A 15,766-nucleotide genomic window follows, 5' to 3' on the forward strand; every position below is an offset into this window, starting at 1 on the left:
ATTTGCCTGCCCATACATGGTTTGAAATTCAAACCGGCTATGGCTGGCTTAGGAGGGGGACATTTGGCTAAAGGTTCACTTTAAGTTGTGGAATCTGGTGAGAGATGTATGTGGACAATGACTTTTATTTTACAGATGACTGCCACATTTTGAGGTGAATTACTGTGTCTTAGCCAGTATCGGTGGTACCTCTCCAAACGTTAGCTTTCAATTCTAGTATCTTACCACTTGGTAGTGGTTTGTCTACAACATAGAACTAGCCAACATAGCATCCACTTTGTCCTGGTAATGAGGCCCAGGTCAGAGAACCAGATGATAGAGCATCAAATGTGTCCTTCTAATAAGACTTGATTGCCGTGATTGGCCTAGGCCAGAGAACCAGATAATAGAGCATCAGCAGGGTCCTGGTAATAAGACATACTATGATTGGGCCAGGCCAGAGAACCAGTTGATGGAGCAGCTACAAGACCATGATATTTAGGCTTACCAGGATTGGCCCAGGTCAGAGAACCAGATGAGAGAGCATAAGAAGTGTCCTGGTAATAAGATATACTATGATTGGCCTAGACCAGAGAACCAGATAATAGAGCATCAGCAGGGTCCTGGTAATAAGACATACTATGATTGGGCCAGGCCAGAGAACCAGTTAATGGAGCAGCTACAAGACTATGATATTTAGGCTTACCATGATTGGCCCAGGTCAGAGAACCAGATGATAGAGCATCAACTGTGTCCTTCTAATAAGACATGCCATGATTGGCCTTTGCCAAAGAACCAGATAATGGAGCATCAGCAGGGTCCTGGTAATAAGACATACTATGATTGGCCCAGGCCAGAGAACCAGTTGATGGAGCAGCTACAAGACCATGATATTTAGGCTTACCACGATTGGCCCAGGTCAGAGAACCAGATGAGAGAGCATAAGAAGTGTCCTGGTAATAACGATATACTATGATTGTGCCTGGCTAGAGAACCAGATGACAGAGCATCTACAAGACCGTTAACATTTGGCTTACCATGATTGGCCCAGGCCTGAGAACCAGATGATAGAGTATTCACGGAGCCATGATAATTAGGCTTACCATGATTGGCTTAGGCCAAGGAACCAGACAGTGCACCTTCCACTGTGTTCTGATTATGAGAACTACAGTGGCTGTCCCAGGCCAGAGAACCAGATAATAGAGCACCCACTGTGTGGTGCTCCTGGTAATGAGATAGGTAAAGTAGTCAGGCTCTCCTGTATTAACATTATGCCAAACTATTGTATGGGGTGGTGTGTGCCCTGTCTGCGGCTTCATTTTGTAAAATGTTCTATTGGGTAACAAATATTGAGGGTCGTCTACCATAGCAAGTTACCGCAAGTGTTTCTTCCTTCAATTGCTGGTTTTGGCAGTTCTGTGTCATCAACTGTAAATGGAGCAGCTGAGAACCATTGGGGAGACAGAGAGATGCACTACAAGAAAACAACAAGAGAAGGGCGCACCGACCTTGTGCATTACCACTTAAAAGTTTATTAAAATCAAAGAAGGGTAGCGTACAATATACTCACAAACGTAGCATATGAACAAGCATATAGGAAATGGGCACCGCTCGCTTCCAGGACACTTCTCTACTGCTGGATAGCGTGATGGCGTCCTCAAAACCTGATGTGGCTTACGCGTTTCGAGGGAGCACCCTCTTCCTCAGAGCCAAAATCGCCACTCTGAGGAAGAGGGTCCTCCCTCGAAGTGGCGATTTTGGCTCTGAGGAAGAGGGTCCTCCCTCGAAAGGCGTAAGCCACATCAAGTTTTGAGGACGCCATCACGCTATCCAGCAGTAGAGAAGTGTCCTGGAAGCGAGCGGTGCAACTTTTAAGTGGTAATGCACAAGGTCGGTGCGCCCTTCTCTTCTTGTTGTTTTCTTGTAGTGCCTTTTGGATACCCTTGGTCCTGAGGGGGGCAGCAAGACCACTTCTTTTGTGTCATAAAACCTCCTAGAAGATTCACCTTCCCGCATACCACTTGAGCTCAGGAGAGATATTGTTGTTCTTCTTTTGCACTACCCAGTTGCCAAAACAGGCCTGTAGGCGAATGCTACACTACCTTGGTATGGCTAATCTTCAACAGAGACCCATGGCACTGTTTTGGCCTCCTGGTTCTCCTCAACATTTGAGGTATCATGGAAGCAAGTTCATTTTTACAGTAGAAGAGGATAAAAAGACCTCAATTTTCATGATATGTAGCACTTTAAATAATGGGAACCTGCCATCCATTTTCTGCACACCTTGCTGACTGAGAAGAACAGTAAAAACCTGAAGCCAGCCAGATGCGTTATCTCCAGCTCTCCCATCTATTTCTTTTGCTTCTCTTCTCCCCCTTTCTCCTTTCATCTCTCTTCTCTATCAGCCCCCCCCCCCCTTTCCCTTGCAACCAATAGACAATGACGGGAGTTTATAAAAAGTGGAGCAGCCAATCAGCTTATATCTCTCACTTTCAAAGCCTGACTGAACAAGATGAGGCTAGAAGCTGATTGGTTGTCATGCACATCTGATCCATATTCTTGTTTCTCCAGTTTTAATAACTTTCCTCCAGTCTGTTTAGGCCTGTTTATACTTTTGTGAACACTCTACCTCCCACCACCATCAGAGACTTGTTGTTGGCAGATATGAAGTATTAAGAGTTGTGCTTATTTTTGCACTTCTGATGAATGATAAGTGTAGCAGCAAACAGTACCCTCTCTATTTCTGCACCATACATTAGACCAGCAGTGAAAGCTCTGGAGTGCCTAGTTTGGGACTGGGAGCTCTTACAGGTTTTTAGGCAAAGTGCACTCCAGTGTGATCCCAACATCCTTAAGAAAAGCATCCAATGATGAATGATAATTTACATCAATCTTGCCTCCATTTTACTCTTGTGTTTATGTGCTGTATTTGGTTGAAAAGAAAATGCATAAAGCCAAAACCGCTTCACATGTACTGCTGGCTCATCTAATGACTGTACTAAGTGAATGGTGCTGTACAATGGAGAGCTTCAGCAGACTCCACTACCAGCCAGGGGATGAATGTGGCCTTCTGTGTTGTGCTAAATGATCATAAAAAGGTTTAAATTGATGTTTTGTTCCCATAGGGAGCTAGGATCTGAGGTTCAACTCCCAACATGACAACGGTTCAGGGCTCTCTGTACAGCACAACGGAATATGTCAGAGCTTTATAAATATAAAATAACAGCATGCGTCTGTGGCAGGACAGTAGAGTGTAAGCTCCTCTGGTGCAGTGACTGATATGACTGGCTCATTGTTCCCAGTACTGCACAGCTGAATATGTAAAAAAAAAAAAAAAAAGTATAATAATAGTGTTTGACTATGGTGGGGCATTAAAATGTAAGCTCCTCTGGTACAGAGACAGATGTGACTGGCTCTGTTCTTTGTACAGCACTGCACAATATGTCCGAGCTATATAAAATGGGTAAAGGGAAGAATCACCTTACTTTAAAATAATATTTTGTTGAATTGCAGCCTGAAATGAAGATAGACACAGTTTGTGTTTTATCCAGCTGTATTTACTCAGTGTAACTTATTACATCCAAGTGAAAGCTATAAAACCAACATACCAGAAAAAAATATGAAAAATTAAAAAACAGAATCTGAGTTAGAAAAAGGATCACCCCTCCTAAAATGACTTGTAAACTCAATCAAGCGTAGCTAGTCACCTTTTCAATGGCACACAAAGCCGCTTGACTTTCAACTGTGATCAGCTGTGGTTATTTTGATTAGTTCAGCATGAAAAGTGCTTCCTGGAGCATTTCAGTCCCTGGTAGTGCAACTGAAGCAAACAATCAACTATTGGTGGCAAGGTACTGTCAAATGATCTCCAGGATAAATATGTGGACAGGCACAGGTCAGGAGATGGATAAAAAAAATTTCAAAGGCTTTATCAATTCCTAGAAACACAGTGAAATCTATTATTAGGAAGTGGAAGGTATTTGGTACAACACAGACCCTCCCTGGAACAGGACGTCGCTCCAAACTGAATAAAAGAGCCAGGAGGAAACTGGTCAGAGAGGCTACCAAGAGGCCTACAGTAACTCTGAAGCAGTTGCAGGAATTTGACAAAGAGTGGTCATTGTGTGCATGTCACAGCAATATCACAAATTATCCATAAATGTGGCTTGTATGGGAGAGTTGCAAGAAAAAAGACACTCCTCAAAGGCCACATGTAGTCTTGACTGAGCTTTGCCAAAAAACACCTTGAAGAATATGAGGCCACATGGAAAAAGGTGTTGGCCTCAACACCAAACGATATGTCTGGGGGAAATCCAGTACAGCTCACCATCCAAGTAACACCATTCCTACAGTAAAGCATGGAGGTGGTACTATCCTGTTATGGGGGTGTTCCTCTGCAGCAGGGACTGGAGCACTTGTCAGGTTTGAAGGAAAAATGAATGGGGCAAAATATAGTCAAATCCTTGAGGAAAATCTGCTGCCCCCTGCCAGAAATATGTCAGTGGGAAGGAGGTTTAGCTTTCAACATGACAATGACCCAAAGCACACAGCAAAAATGACCACACAGTGGTTGAAGGAGAAAAAGGTGAATGTACTTTCATGGCCTAGTCAGAGCCCAGACATAAACCCCATTGAAAATCAGTGGAATGACTTGAAGACTGCTGTCCACAAACTGTCACCATCAAATTTAGCTCAACTTGAGCATTTCTGCAAAGAAAAGTGGGAAAATATTGCAGTCTAGATGCGCAAAGTTAGTAGAGACATATCCCAACAGACTAAAGGTTGTAATTCGCGCAAACGGTGGTTCAACAAAATACTGACACAAGGGGGTGATCTTTTTTCCAACTAAGTGATTCTGTTTTTTATTTTTTTTCTGATAGTTGCACTATTAGGAACTGAAATGCTCTGGGAAAGATTGTATCATGCTGAGCTAATCAAAATGACCTCAGCTGATCGCAGTTGAAAGTCAAATGGTTTTGTGTGCTATTGAGAAGGTGATTAACTACACCTGATTGAGTTTAGAATACATTTTTAAGAGGGTGGGTGATCCTTTTTCCAACTTAGTAATTCTGTTTTTGAATTCTTTTGAATTTTTTTCTGACATGGTGTTATATCTTTCACTTGGATGTTATAATTTACACTGAGTAAGTACAGCTGGTTAAAGGAAAAACTGTGATTATTTTAACCACTTGCAGACCGCTCACTGAGCTGTCTCATGGCTCATTATCGTCCAGCGACGTAGACCTACGTCGCTGGACTCCGCCCCCTGTCGGCAGCGCATGATCAAAAAATCGCACAGGTGATCAAATATCACCAAAAGAAAGCTTGGTTTGTGGGAAAAAAAGGACGTGGAATTTGTTTAGGTACAGCATCGCACGACCGCGCAATTGTCCGTTAAAGTCACGCAGTAAAAAATCGCAAAAACCCCCCTGGTCGGAATGGGGGTAAAATCTTCCGGGGCTTAAGTGGTTAAAGGGGAGTTATTTTTTTCTATAGTGTGTGACTGTGGTGGGACATTATAGTGTTAGCTCCCCTGGTCTAGAGACCGATATGAGTAGCTCTATGTTCTTTGTACAGCACAGCAGATGTTAAAGCTAAGTAAGTATATAATAATAATATGTGAATATGGTTGGACATTAGAGTGTACATGCCCAGGTCTGGCACAGGCGAAGGTGCATTTTGCTAACCCTGGCATCTAGTCTTAATCTACCTATTTAAGTTTTTTTTTTTTTCATTTTTATTAATAATTTTATATATATATATATATATATATATATATATATATATACACAATTTTTTTTTTTACACATTTGTTTGTTAACCTCTTCCTCCCCTGGCAAGGAGAGAAAGGTACAAAGTATCTTTCTCTCCATTCAGATGAGAAAAAAAAAAAAACACATGGGCAGGCTGCACAGTGACTGATCACTGTGTCAGCCAATCAGAGGCTATCACGATGACCAGGTGATCGGAAATCGGGAGTCCTGGTTCCCTAATCCTTAGTATGGGACCTGGGGCTCTTGGTCAGAGCGCACTCCCCGTACAAACTCTAGTACACACACAGGTGCATCTAAAAGAAAAGTTCAATATTGTGTCACACTCTAATCAGCTAAATAACTGAAAACACCTGTAAATGTTTCCTGAGCCTTTAAATGGTATCTGTCTGGTTCACTAGGTTACACAATCATGGGAATAACTGTTGACTTGACAGTTGTCCAGAAGACAATCATTGATACCCTCCAAAAGGAGGGTAATTCACAAAAGGTCATTGCTAAAGAAACTGGCTGTTCACAGAGTGCTGTATCCAAGCATAATAATGGAAAGTTGAGTGTAAGGAAAAAGTGTGGGAGAAAAAGGTGCACAAGCAACAGGGATAACCGCAGCCTTGAGAGGATTGTGAAGCAAAGGCCATTCAAGAATTTGGGGGAGATTCACAAGAAGTGGACTATGGGTGGTGTCAGTGTTTCAAGAGTCACCACACACACACATGTATCCAGGAAATGGACTACAACTTACATTCCTTGTCTCAAGCCACTCCTGAATCAGAGACAACATCAGAAGTGTCTTACCTGGGCTAAGGAGAAAAAGGACTGGATTGTTGCTTAGTTGTCCAAAGTCCTCTTTTTGGATGAAAGTAAATTTTGCATTTCATTCAGAAATCAAGGTCCCAGAGTCTGAAGAGTGGAGAGGCACAAAATCCATGTTGCATGAGGTCCAGTGTGAAGTTTCCGCAGTCTGTGATGATTTGGGGAGCTACAGTGCCTTGCAAAAGTATTCAGCCCCCTTGACTTTTGACCTATTGTGTTGCATTACAGCCTTAAGTTCAATGTTTTGTTAATCTGAATTTCATGTGATGGATCAGAACACAATAGTCTAAGTTGGCGAAGTGAAACGAGAAAAATATATACATAAAACTATTTTTTAGAAATAGTAAACCGAATATTGGCATGTGCGTATGTATTCACCCCCTTTGTTATGAAGCCCATAAAAAGCTCTGGTGCAACCAATTACCTTCAGAAGTCACATAATTAGTGAAATGATGTCCACCTGTGTGCAATCTAAGTGTCACATGATCTGTCATTACATATACACACCTTTTTTGAAAGACCCCAGAGGCTGCAACACCTAAGCAAGAGGCACCACTAACCAAACACTGCCATGAAGACCAAGGAACTCTCCAAACAAGTAAAGGACAATGTTATTGAGAAGTAGAAGTCAGGGTTAGGTTATAATAAAATATCCAAATCTTTGATGATCCCCAGGAGCACCATCACATCTATCATAACCAAATGGAAAGATAATGGCACAACAGCAAACCTGCAAAGAGACGGCCGCCCACCAAAACTCACGGACCGGGCAAGAAGGGCATTAATCAAAGAGGCAGCACAGAGACCTAAGGTAACCCTGGAGGAGCTGCAAGGTTCCACAGCAGAGACTGGAGTATCTGTACATAGGATGACAATAAGCCGTACGCTCCATAGAGTTGGGCTTTAGCCAGAAGAAAGCCATTACTTTCAGCAAAAAACAAAATGGCATGTTTTGAGTTTGCGAAAAGGCATGTGGAAGACTCCCAAAATGTATGGAGGAAGGTGCTCTGGTCTGATGAGACTAAAATTTAACTTTCTGCCATCAAAGAAAACGTTATGTCTGGTGCAAACCCAACACATCACATCACCCAAAGAACACCATCCCCACAGTGAAACATGGTGGTGGCAGCATCATGCTGTGGGGATGTTTTTCAGCAGCCGGGACTGCAAAACTGGTCAGAGTTCAGGGAAAGATGAATGATGCTAAATACTGGGATATTCCTGAGCAAAACCTGTACCACTCTGTGCGTGATTTGAGGCTAGGATGGAGGTCCACCTTTCAGTGGGACAATGACCCCCAAACACACTGCTAAAGCAACACTTGAGTGGTTTAAGGGGAAACATGTAAATGTGTGGGAATGGCCTAGTCAAAGCCCAGACCTCAATCCAATAGAAAATCTGTGGTCAAACTTAAAGATTGCTGTTTACAAGCGCAAACCATGCATAATCCTCAAACAATCCATGTTAATTCCAGGTTGTAAGGGAACAAAACACGAAAAATGCCAAGGGGGTGAATACTTTTCCATGGCACTGTGTGTCACCTGCTGGCGGTGTTCTACTGTGTTTTATCAGAGTCAGCACAGCCCTCTACCAGGAAATTCTAGAGCATTTCATGCTTCCCTCTGCTGACCAGCTTTATGGGAATGCTGATTTCATTTTCAAGTAGGAATTGGCACCTGTCCACACTGCCAAAACTACCAATACCTGGTTTAATGATCATGGTATCACTGTGCTTGATTGGCCAGCAAACTCGCCTGACCTAGGCCCCATAGAGAATCTGTGGGGTATTGTGGAAGATAAAGAAATGCTTGAAATATTTCACTCTGTGTGTAACGCATCTATATAAAATATATGAGCTTCACTTTTTGATTCAAATTACTGAAATAAATTACCTTTTAATGATATTCTAATTTTTTGAGATTATTATTATTATTATTATTATTATTATATAGTATTTATATAGCGCCGACAGTTTACGCAGCGCTTTACAACTTGAGGGTAGACAGTACAAATACAATACACTTTAATACAGTAGGAATCAGAGGACCCTGCTCGTTAGAGCTTACAATCTAAGAGATGCACCTTTATTTGCAGCCTAACGACAGAAGACCCACTGCAGTGAGGCTGCATAGATGTGTACAGAAGGCGTAAAAGGGTTAAAAATCAGAATCCCCAGCAAGTGACCGGGGATTCAGATTTTTCCACCCTCCCCTATCCTGGCACCCTAAGGCTGGCCATACATGTTAAATTTTCTTGTACAATTTTCTGTTCGATTTACCACAAACCACATAAAATGAGGTCAAAGCTAAACAACAATTTCACTTGTATCCAATTAGGCAGGCCTTTGTACTACATAGTGAAGGTATATTTTAAGAAAATTGTACAGAAAATTGTATAATGTATGGCTAGCCTAAAGCCCCGTACACACGCACCGATTATCGGCCGACCGATCGTCCGACTTTTGTCCAGAGTGGTGTTTTGTTGGTTGGAATGTGCCTAGACTGCACACGAATTTTCTCGCCCAACAAAATTCCACTTCAGAAGTGATGTCATGTGTTGGTTTGCTTTCTTTGTGTTCTTTCTTCACTGAGCATGCCCAGACTTGCTCATCAGATTTTTCCCTGTCGAAATCTGTACTGACTGCATGAAAATCGGCCGTTATGTTGACGGCCAACAAAAATTTTATAGTCTGCACACCAGATTTTTTTCGGCCGAAAAGTCGGAGTTGGTTGTCGGGAGCATCATACTAACAAGCCGAAAATCGGCAGATCGGATGTTGGCCGAAAAAACCCTGCCAATTTTCGACGCATGTGTATGGGGCTTTAGTCAGCTGCTTAAGCAGCCCTATGCTGGCGAAGGCCCTGTGTGTGCCTCTCTTCTACGGACTGAGGTACTCTGTACAACACTGTGGAATAGGTCAGAGCTACAGTATATAAACATACAGTATAAAAATACCTGTGTGTAACTGTGGTAGAGACTTTAGAGTGTAAGTTCTTCAGACCTAGGTCACATGGTCTCTGGCTACCAAAGCATTGAGGGCGTTTCACAGCATTAAAGACTCCAGTCCTTGCATTTATTTGTAACTTTTTTTAGTTTTACAAACTTGCTCTTCTCTAACTTATAAGCAGATTGTATTTATTGTCCCTTTTTTATATAAGGCTATTTGAACAGTATTTTAGGTTCGGTGTTTATTTTTCATGCGGTTTCTCTCCTCTGCTAAACGCACCCAAGTTTCAGCCTTTGATAATAACCGCATCCAATTTGTAACACTGTACCAACTTTGTGGCGGAGCCCTGTCCCTGGAGATAGAGAATAATCACATTATGGAGGGCTGGGCACGGAGTTGGACTGTTATTGTATCATTACACTGTGGATAATTCCCCCCTCAGCCAGACATTAACATTTCATAAGGTAGCCTTTCTGTCAGTGCCGCAAACAAACGAAATAAAACAAACCGATGATACGCATTTGAGAAATGAATTTGTGTTTGAAATGTCACCTGGCTGGACGGCGTGCGGAGAACAAGCCCCAATACACCAGGGTCTCCTCCGACCTGAGTGGGCAGCTCGGAAAGGTCTGCTACAAGAAAAACAGATTGTTTCTAGAACTCGCTAAATTGGCTGCGTTCTTCCACTGCGGATATTCCCAATGTAGCAAAAACCAACAAAGTGATCTTATTTCCTTCCAATAACAAGACAACAAAATTCTTAGCTGAGCTAAAACATGGCTTAAAGGAGTCTCAAAAAGCATTAAGCCTTTTGTAGACGTTCCAGGGAAAAGTTTTTGTTTGGCGCAGAATTCTTGCAGATGGAAATGACCAATCCACACCATCATTATGGCTTGGCACTCAGTGTACAGACTAATCTAATATATTCTTCTTCTGCGTTCAATGTACATTTCTCTGAGCTCCATCCTAATGACCGTTTTATTCCACGCATTGAATTTATCCTGAGCTGAAAGTCATTTCTCCCATTTAGCGCTGGGATGCCAACATTTGAGTCATGGCTCTCAACCGTCATGGAGTTTGGCTTGGCTCACCGTGTGCACTACAGACTCGTATATTCTACGACTTGTAAGGCCTTGGAGAGGGACTTGTGTTTGGCTGCATGCTTGGAGGTGATTTGCGGGGAAGGTTGTGCTTGTGGGGTGGATCTGTAGCTGATGACCTCGCTGTCAGGTGGAGGAGCTTCGGCTGTAATCCAGAACATATGGTCAGCTCCGAGAAGGTGAGCTGGATGAAACCCCCTGCGGAGGAGCGCAAAGACGAAACCAAGGACATCTAAAAAGATTTTTTACAAGAATACAAAAGGCCAAGCTGCACACTACTATTTTTTTTTTTTAGTTTCAGTAAACTTTGATACCACTATATGAATGAATTCCAAAGGTACACCACTCCAATATTACCCCCGTGCACCTTATTTTTGGTGCATGGTCCTTATCCTCCTTTACAGGATGTGCAAAGCAAAGTACATGATTGCTAACACATACAGTATAGTCTCTGATATAACTTTTTTCGGCCTCATTTGGCCTTTGTCATATCTTTCACTAATGCTGAGTGATGCCGAAACGCGTAAGATACTGCTACTATTTTTTTAACAGGATGACATTAATAAAACTTACATTGGAGAAGATATTGTGTGTCGGCATTCACGTACTTTGTCTTACACCAATATATGGCTTTTATTTGATTGTCACTTCCACCAAATCTGAAGGGTTCAGGCTTGGCCCCCGATTGAGGATGAAACGTACCATAGGAAAAATCCGGTACTGGAAAAAGAAAACTAGTGCAGCTGTCCACATGTAAGAACTGGAAAACTGTAATCTATTACATTTTGTTCTTGGGTTTTGATGCACCTAAAGCTACCCATATAAGTGCCAGTTCCATTGAGCAATTAAACTTTCAGTTCCATGTTATGTACAGCACCCTGCTGGTCCCTCCCACCAGCCATGATCTGGTTGCTCTGCAAAGAGAAGCACAGAGACTCAGTGATGACATCACTGGTACAAGAAAAAGAATTCCATGAAAAAAAGTAAAGCTTTTATTTGAACATTCTATTGGCATGTTGATGAGGGGGAGGGGGGGGGGGAACAAAATATATGCAGATTAAACTTTTGCTTTAACTATTTCTGTATAATTTACCATTGCTCTACCCCTTCCGAGGCTTCCCTATTGATGAGTGAGGCTGCCTATCACATTCACATACAATAGGGGTACTCAAAAAAGGTAAATGTTGGAGCCAAGCTTGGGTTTTACCAGAAAAATCAAGATAATTTTTGTTTCACCTGGGGGGTATACAATGTGGATAGACTGATCCCTTGCTGAGATAATATATTCTGCCAGCAGCCAGAGGCAGAGGGGGTTAACAGGGCTACCCACAAAGCAAATTTTGGCTGGTTCATCAGGAACTGGCAGAATATTAGACAGTGTATGGCCAGCCCAAGTTCAGATGACCTTATTCCTGGATCTACAGATTGACTTGGTATGTAGTCCTCACTAAAGCTGGCTATAGATGGATCGAAAATTGTCTGGTTCAGCAGTGGCCTTTTGATCCATCTGTGACCGTTCCCATCTAATGATCGCCTCCTCTTGAACGGCTTTTTCTGTAAATTTTTGTTGGGTCAGCGCATGCAGCCAATCAGCTGCAGTACTGATCAGTTGATTCTGACAGCGGAAGAATCCTAACTGTCAGATTATAGTAGCGCAGCAGGGAGGATTCCCCCATCCACCTCACTTGTTTTTCCATTCAGTTTTTTTGATCAGATGGGGTCATCTGTGGCCAACTTTACAGCAACCTTTGCTTAAGGATTTTTTAGATCACAATCTCAGTTTGCATTGCTCTGGTCTCTGCTGACATGTTTACTTGCCCTCTTCTAGCAGCTAAGTACTCACCATGCCAGCTGGTTCTCTGTCCAACGGTTTTGAGTTGAACTGCAAATTTGCCAGCCTACAGTTTTTCCTTATGTTAATAAGACCAGTGTACATCATACTCTATATATATATATACACACATGTGAGAACCTGCTCTGACCCATTCCTCTATATTTTTCAGATTGCCTTCTCCCAACACAACACCATCATGGACCTGGTCCAGTTCTTTGTCACCTTCTTCAGGTAAGATCTGATATGCTCTGTAATGTGCCTGCTGTAAAAACTATAGCTGGCTATAGCCGGATTAATATTTTGCCTATTCAGCAGGAACTGGATGAACTTCAACTCCATCTATGGGCAGAACAACCAGCCTGTCGGGTTTTTTTCTATGCCATCACTGCTGGCAGATATTGCATTCTGATGATGGGGAAGCCTCCCATTGTGAGAATACTGTAGCACACGGAAGGGATTCCCCCCATCACCACAGACTGTGTTGAACGGGGAATCGAGCAATTTTCTTTCCTTCAACCCATGGTTGAAGGAAAGAAAATTGAATAATCTATGGCCAGTTATAGTCACTTCCTCCATCTTAGGCTGGACATATGTTACACAATTTTGTTATTCGATTTCCTTTATATTTACCTTCAACTATGTAGTGCAAGGGCCTGTCTAATTTCATACTAATTGAAAGTATTCAGGTTAAAACTTATATTATATGGTTTTGGTGGATCTAAAAGAAAAGTGTACAAGAAAATTGTATAATGTATGGACAGCCAAGGCCGAACACATGATCAGAAAATCTTACGAAAAATACCGCATTCGAAGCGATTGTACGATCATCTGATCGTTAGTACTCAGCTTTCGAGTGCCAATCATGACAGTTCATCCGATATTATCTGATGGAACAAGCACGAAAATGTTTCTCGTACAATACCAGATCGTACAATTTTCGTTTGATCAGTACAGTTGTCCTTCGAAATTCCAATACAAATACACTACATCCCACTGCATCACTTCCAAATTTTATATTCTTTGATCTTACGGGAATTTTCATAACTGACTAGCATGCAAAAAAAATAATGGACGATCATTTGTCCGATAATCTCATTGTGTGTACCAGACATTAGTCTCCCTCCTGAAATAATCTGCACTGCTGGAGGCCTCTGATCCTTCTCTCCTCTCCTGAATTAATCTGCATACTCTGGCTGGCCATAGACTGATTGAAATTTGGAGGGTTTGACAGAGATCCGACAAATTTCAATCAGTGCATGGCCATCCCTGATCCACAGAAGTCAATCATTTGATCAACTGTTGTCGAAGGGACATGTTGGAAAACTTGCCAATCAACAGAGAGATCATTGATTAACCGCTTGCCGACCGCCGCACGACTATTTACTCAGCCCCGGTCAGCCCCTCACAGGCAAAGCGACGTAGTACTACGTCGCTAGCCTGTGAGGCTCTAGGGAGCGAGCACGCGCCGCTGGAGGCGCGCTCCCGCTCGCTCACTGACCCCCCCCCCCGCACGCGCGCGCGTGTGAGCGGCGGACCCGATGTCCGCCAGTCACTCGCGATCGTCGGTTACACCGGGAGAAAGGCAGGGCGGCTAATGTAAACAAAGCCGCCTGTCTTTCTCCCCTGTGTAACAGCACAGATCATATGGTCCTGCTATGTAGGACTGTAGATCTGTGCTGTTACATCACAAGCCACATCCAATCACAGTTAGAAAACTCAAATAAAGTTAACCCCTTCCCTGCCAGTGTCATTTTAACACTAACAGTGCATATGTATATCACTGATTACTGTAGTAATGTCACTGGTACCCCCAAAAGTGTCTAAGATGTCAGTTAGGGGTCCGATCTGTCTGCCCCAATGTCGCAGTCCCGCAAAAAAATTGCAGATCGCTGCCATTACTAGTAAAAAAAAAACAAATAAAAATGACATAAATCTTTCTCGTAGTTAGTAAACGCAATAACTTTTGCGCAAACCAATCAAAATGTGCTTATTGCGATTTTATTTTACCAAAAATATGTAGCAGAAAACAAATTGGCCTAAAATGTTGAAAAATTTAGATTTTTACATATTTTTTGAGATATTCAGATAAAAAATTGTCGCTCTTTTTTTGTTTATAGCGCAAAAAATAAAAATCGCACAGGTGATCAAATACCTCCAAAAGAAAGCTCCGATTGTGGGGGAAAAAAAGGACGTCAATTTCGTTTGGGTACAGTGTCGCACGACCGCGCAATTTTCCGTGTCAAATTGCAAAATAGAGCCTTGTTATTGAGCAGCCAAATCCTCCAGGGCTAAAGTGGTTAAGGGTAGATGTGAGGTGTGAGGTCTTTTTGACCCCAGATCTCAGATTAAAGAGGACCTGTCCTGCTTATTTCTATTATAAGGGATGTTTACATTCGTTGTAATAGGAATAAAAGTGATCAAAACATTTTTTTTTAAGGGACAGTGTAAAAATAAAAATTTAAAGGTAAAATTAAAAATTTAAAGTGCCTGCCCCTCCGAGCTTGCGCGCAGAAGCAAATGCATGCGTAAGTCGCGCCCACATATGTAAACGGTGTTCAAACCACACATGTGAGTTATCGCCACGAGCAATAGCAATAATTCTAGCTCTAGACCTCCTCTGTAACTCTCAACTGGTAACCTGTAGAAATTTTTAAAGTGTCACCTATGGGAATTTTAAGGTAGCAATGTTTGTCGCCAATCCACGAGCGTGCGCAATTTTGAAGCATGACATGTTGGGTATCTTTTTACTCGGTGTAACATTATCTTTCACATTATAGAAAAAAATTGGGCTAAGTTTACTGTTTTCTTATTTTTACAAAAAATTGCGTTTGTAAGACCGCTGCGCAAGTACGATGTGACATAAAGTATTGCAACAATCTCCATTTTATTCTCTAAGGTCTCTGCTAAAAAAAAAAAAAACATATATAATATTTGGGGGTTCCAAGTCATTTTCTACCAAAACATACTGATTTTAACTTGTAAACAAGTGTCAGAAATAGGCCTGGTCCTTAAGTGGGTAAATTTCTCACTTTAGATTTACGGAGGGAATCTGATGCTAGAATTACTGCCCATGATCTGACATTCACGTAGATACCTCACATGTGGGACGATCTCTGTTTGCGGAACCGCCATTGCGTGCGAGCACAGGGCGACGGGGGAAATTTTATTTTTTTTATTTTTACACTGTTACTTTGATTTTTTTTTTTTAATGACTTTTTTTGCTGTCACAAGGAATCTAAACATCCTTTGTGACAGCAATATGCACGTGATAGATACTCTTTATGGGGATATCTGGAGTCTATTAGGCCCCCAAATCCCTCCT

At 42.1% G+C, this 15,766-nt stretch overlaps 1 protein-coding gene across 1 annotated transcript in view; it reads left to right on the forward strand.

Moving 5' to 3' along the window:
- Positions 1 to 15,766, forward strand: part of ATRNL1 (attractin like 1) — a 1,075,574-nt gene that overhangs the window by 694,370 nt on the left and 365,438 nt on the right. The window contains exon 25 of the mRNA XM_082267948.1: positions 12,614 to 12,675. Coding sequence (XP_082124074.1) covers positions 12,614 to 12,675 — 62 coding nt within the window. The remainder of the gene's footprint in view (positions 1 to 12,613; positions 12,676 to 15,766) is intronic.

This window comes from Pelophylax lessonae, assembly GCF_965119305.1.
Source record: "Pelophylax lessonae genome assembly, chromosome: 9".
NCBI lineage: Eukaryota > Metazoa > Chordata > Amphibia > Anura > Ranidae > Pelophylax > Pelophylax lessonae.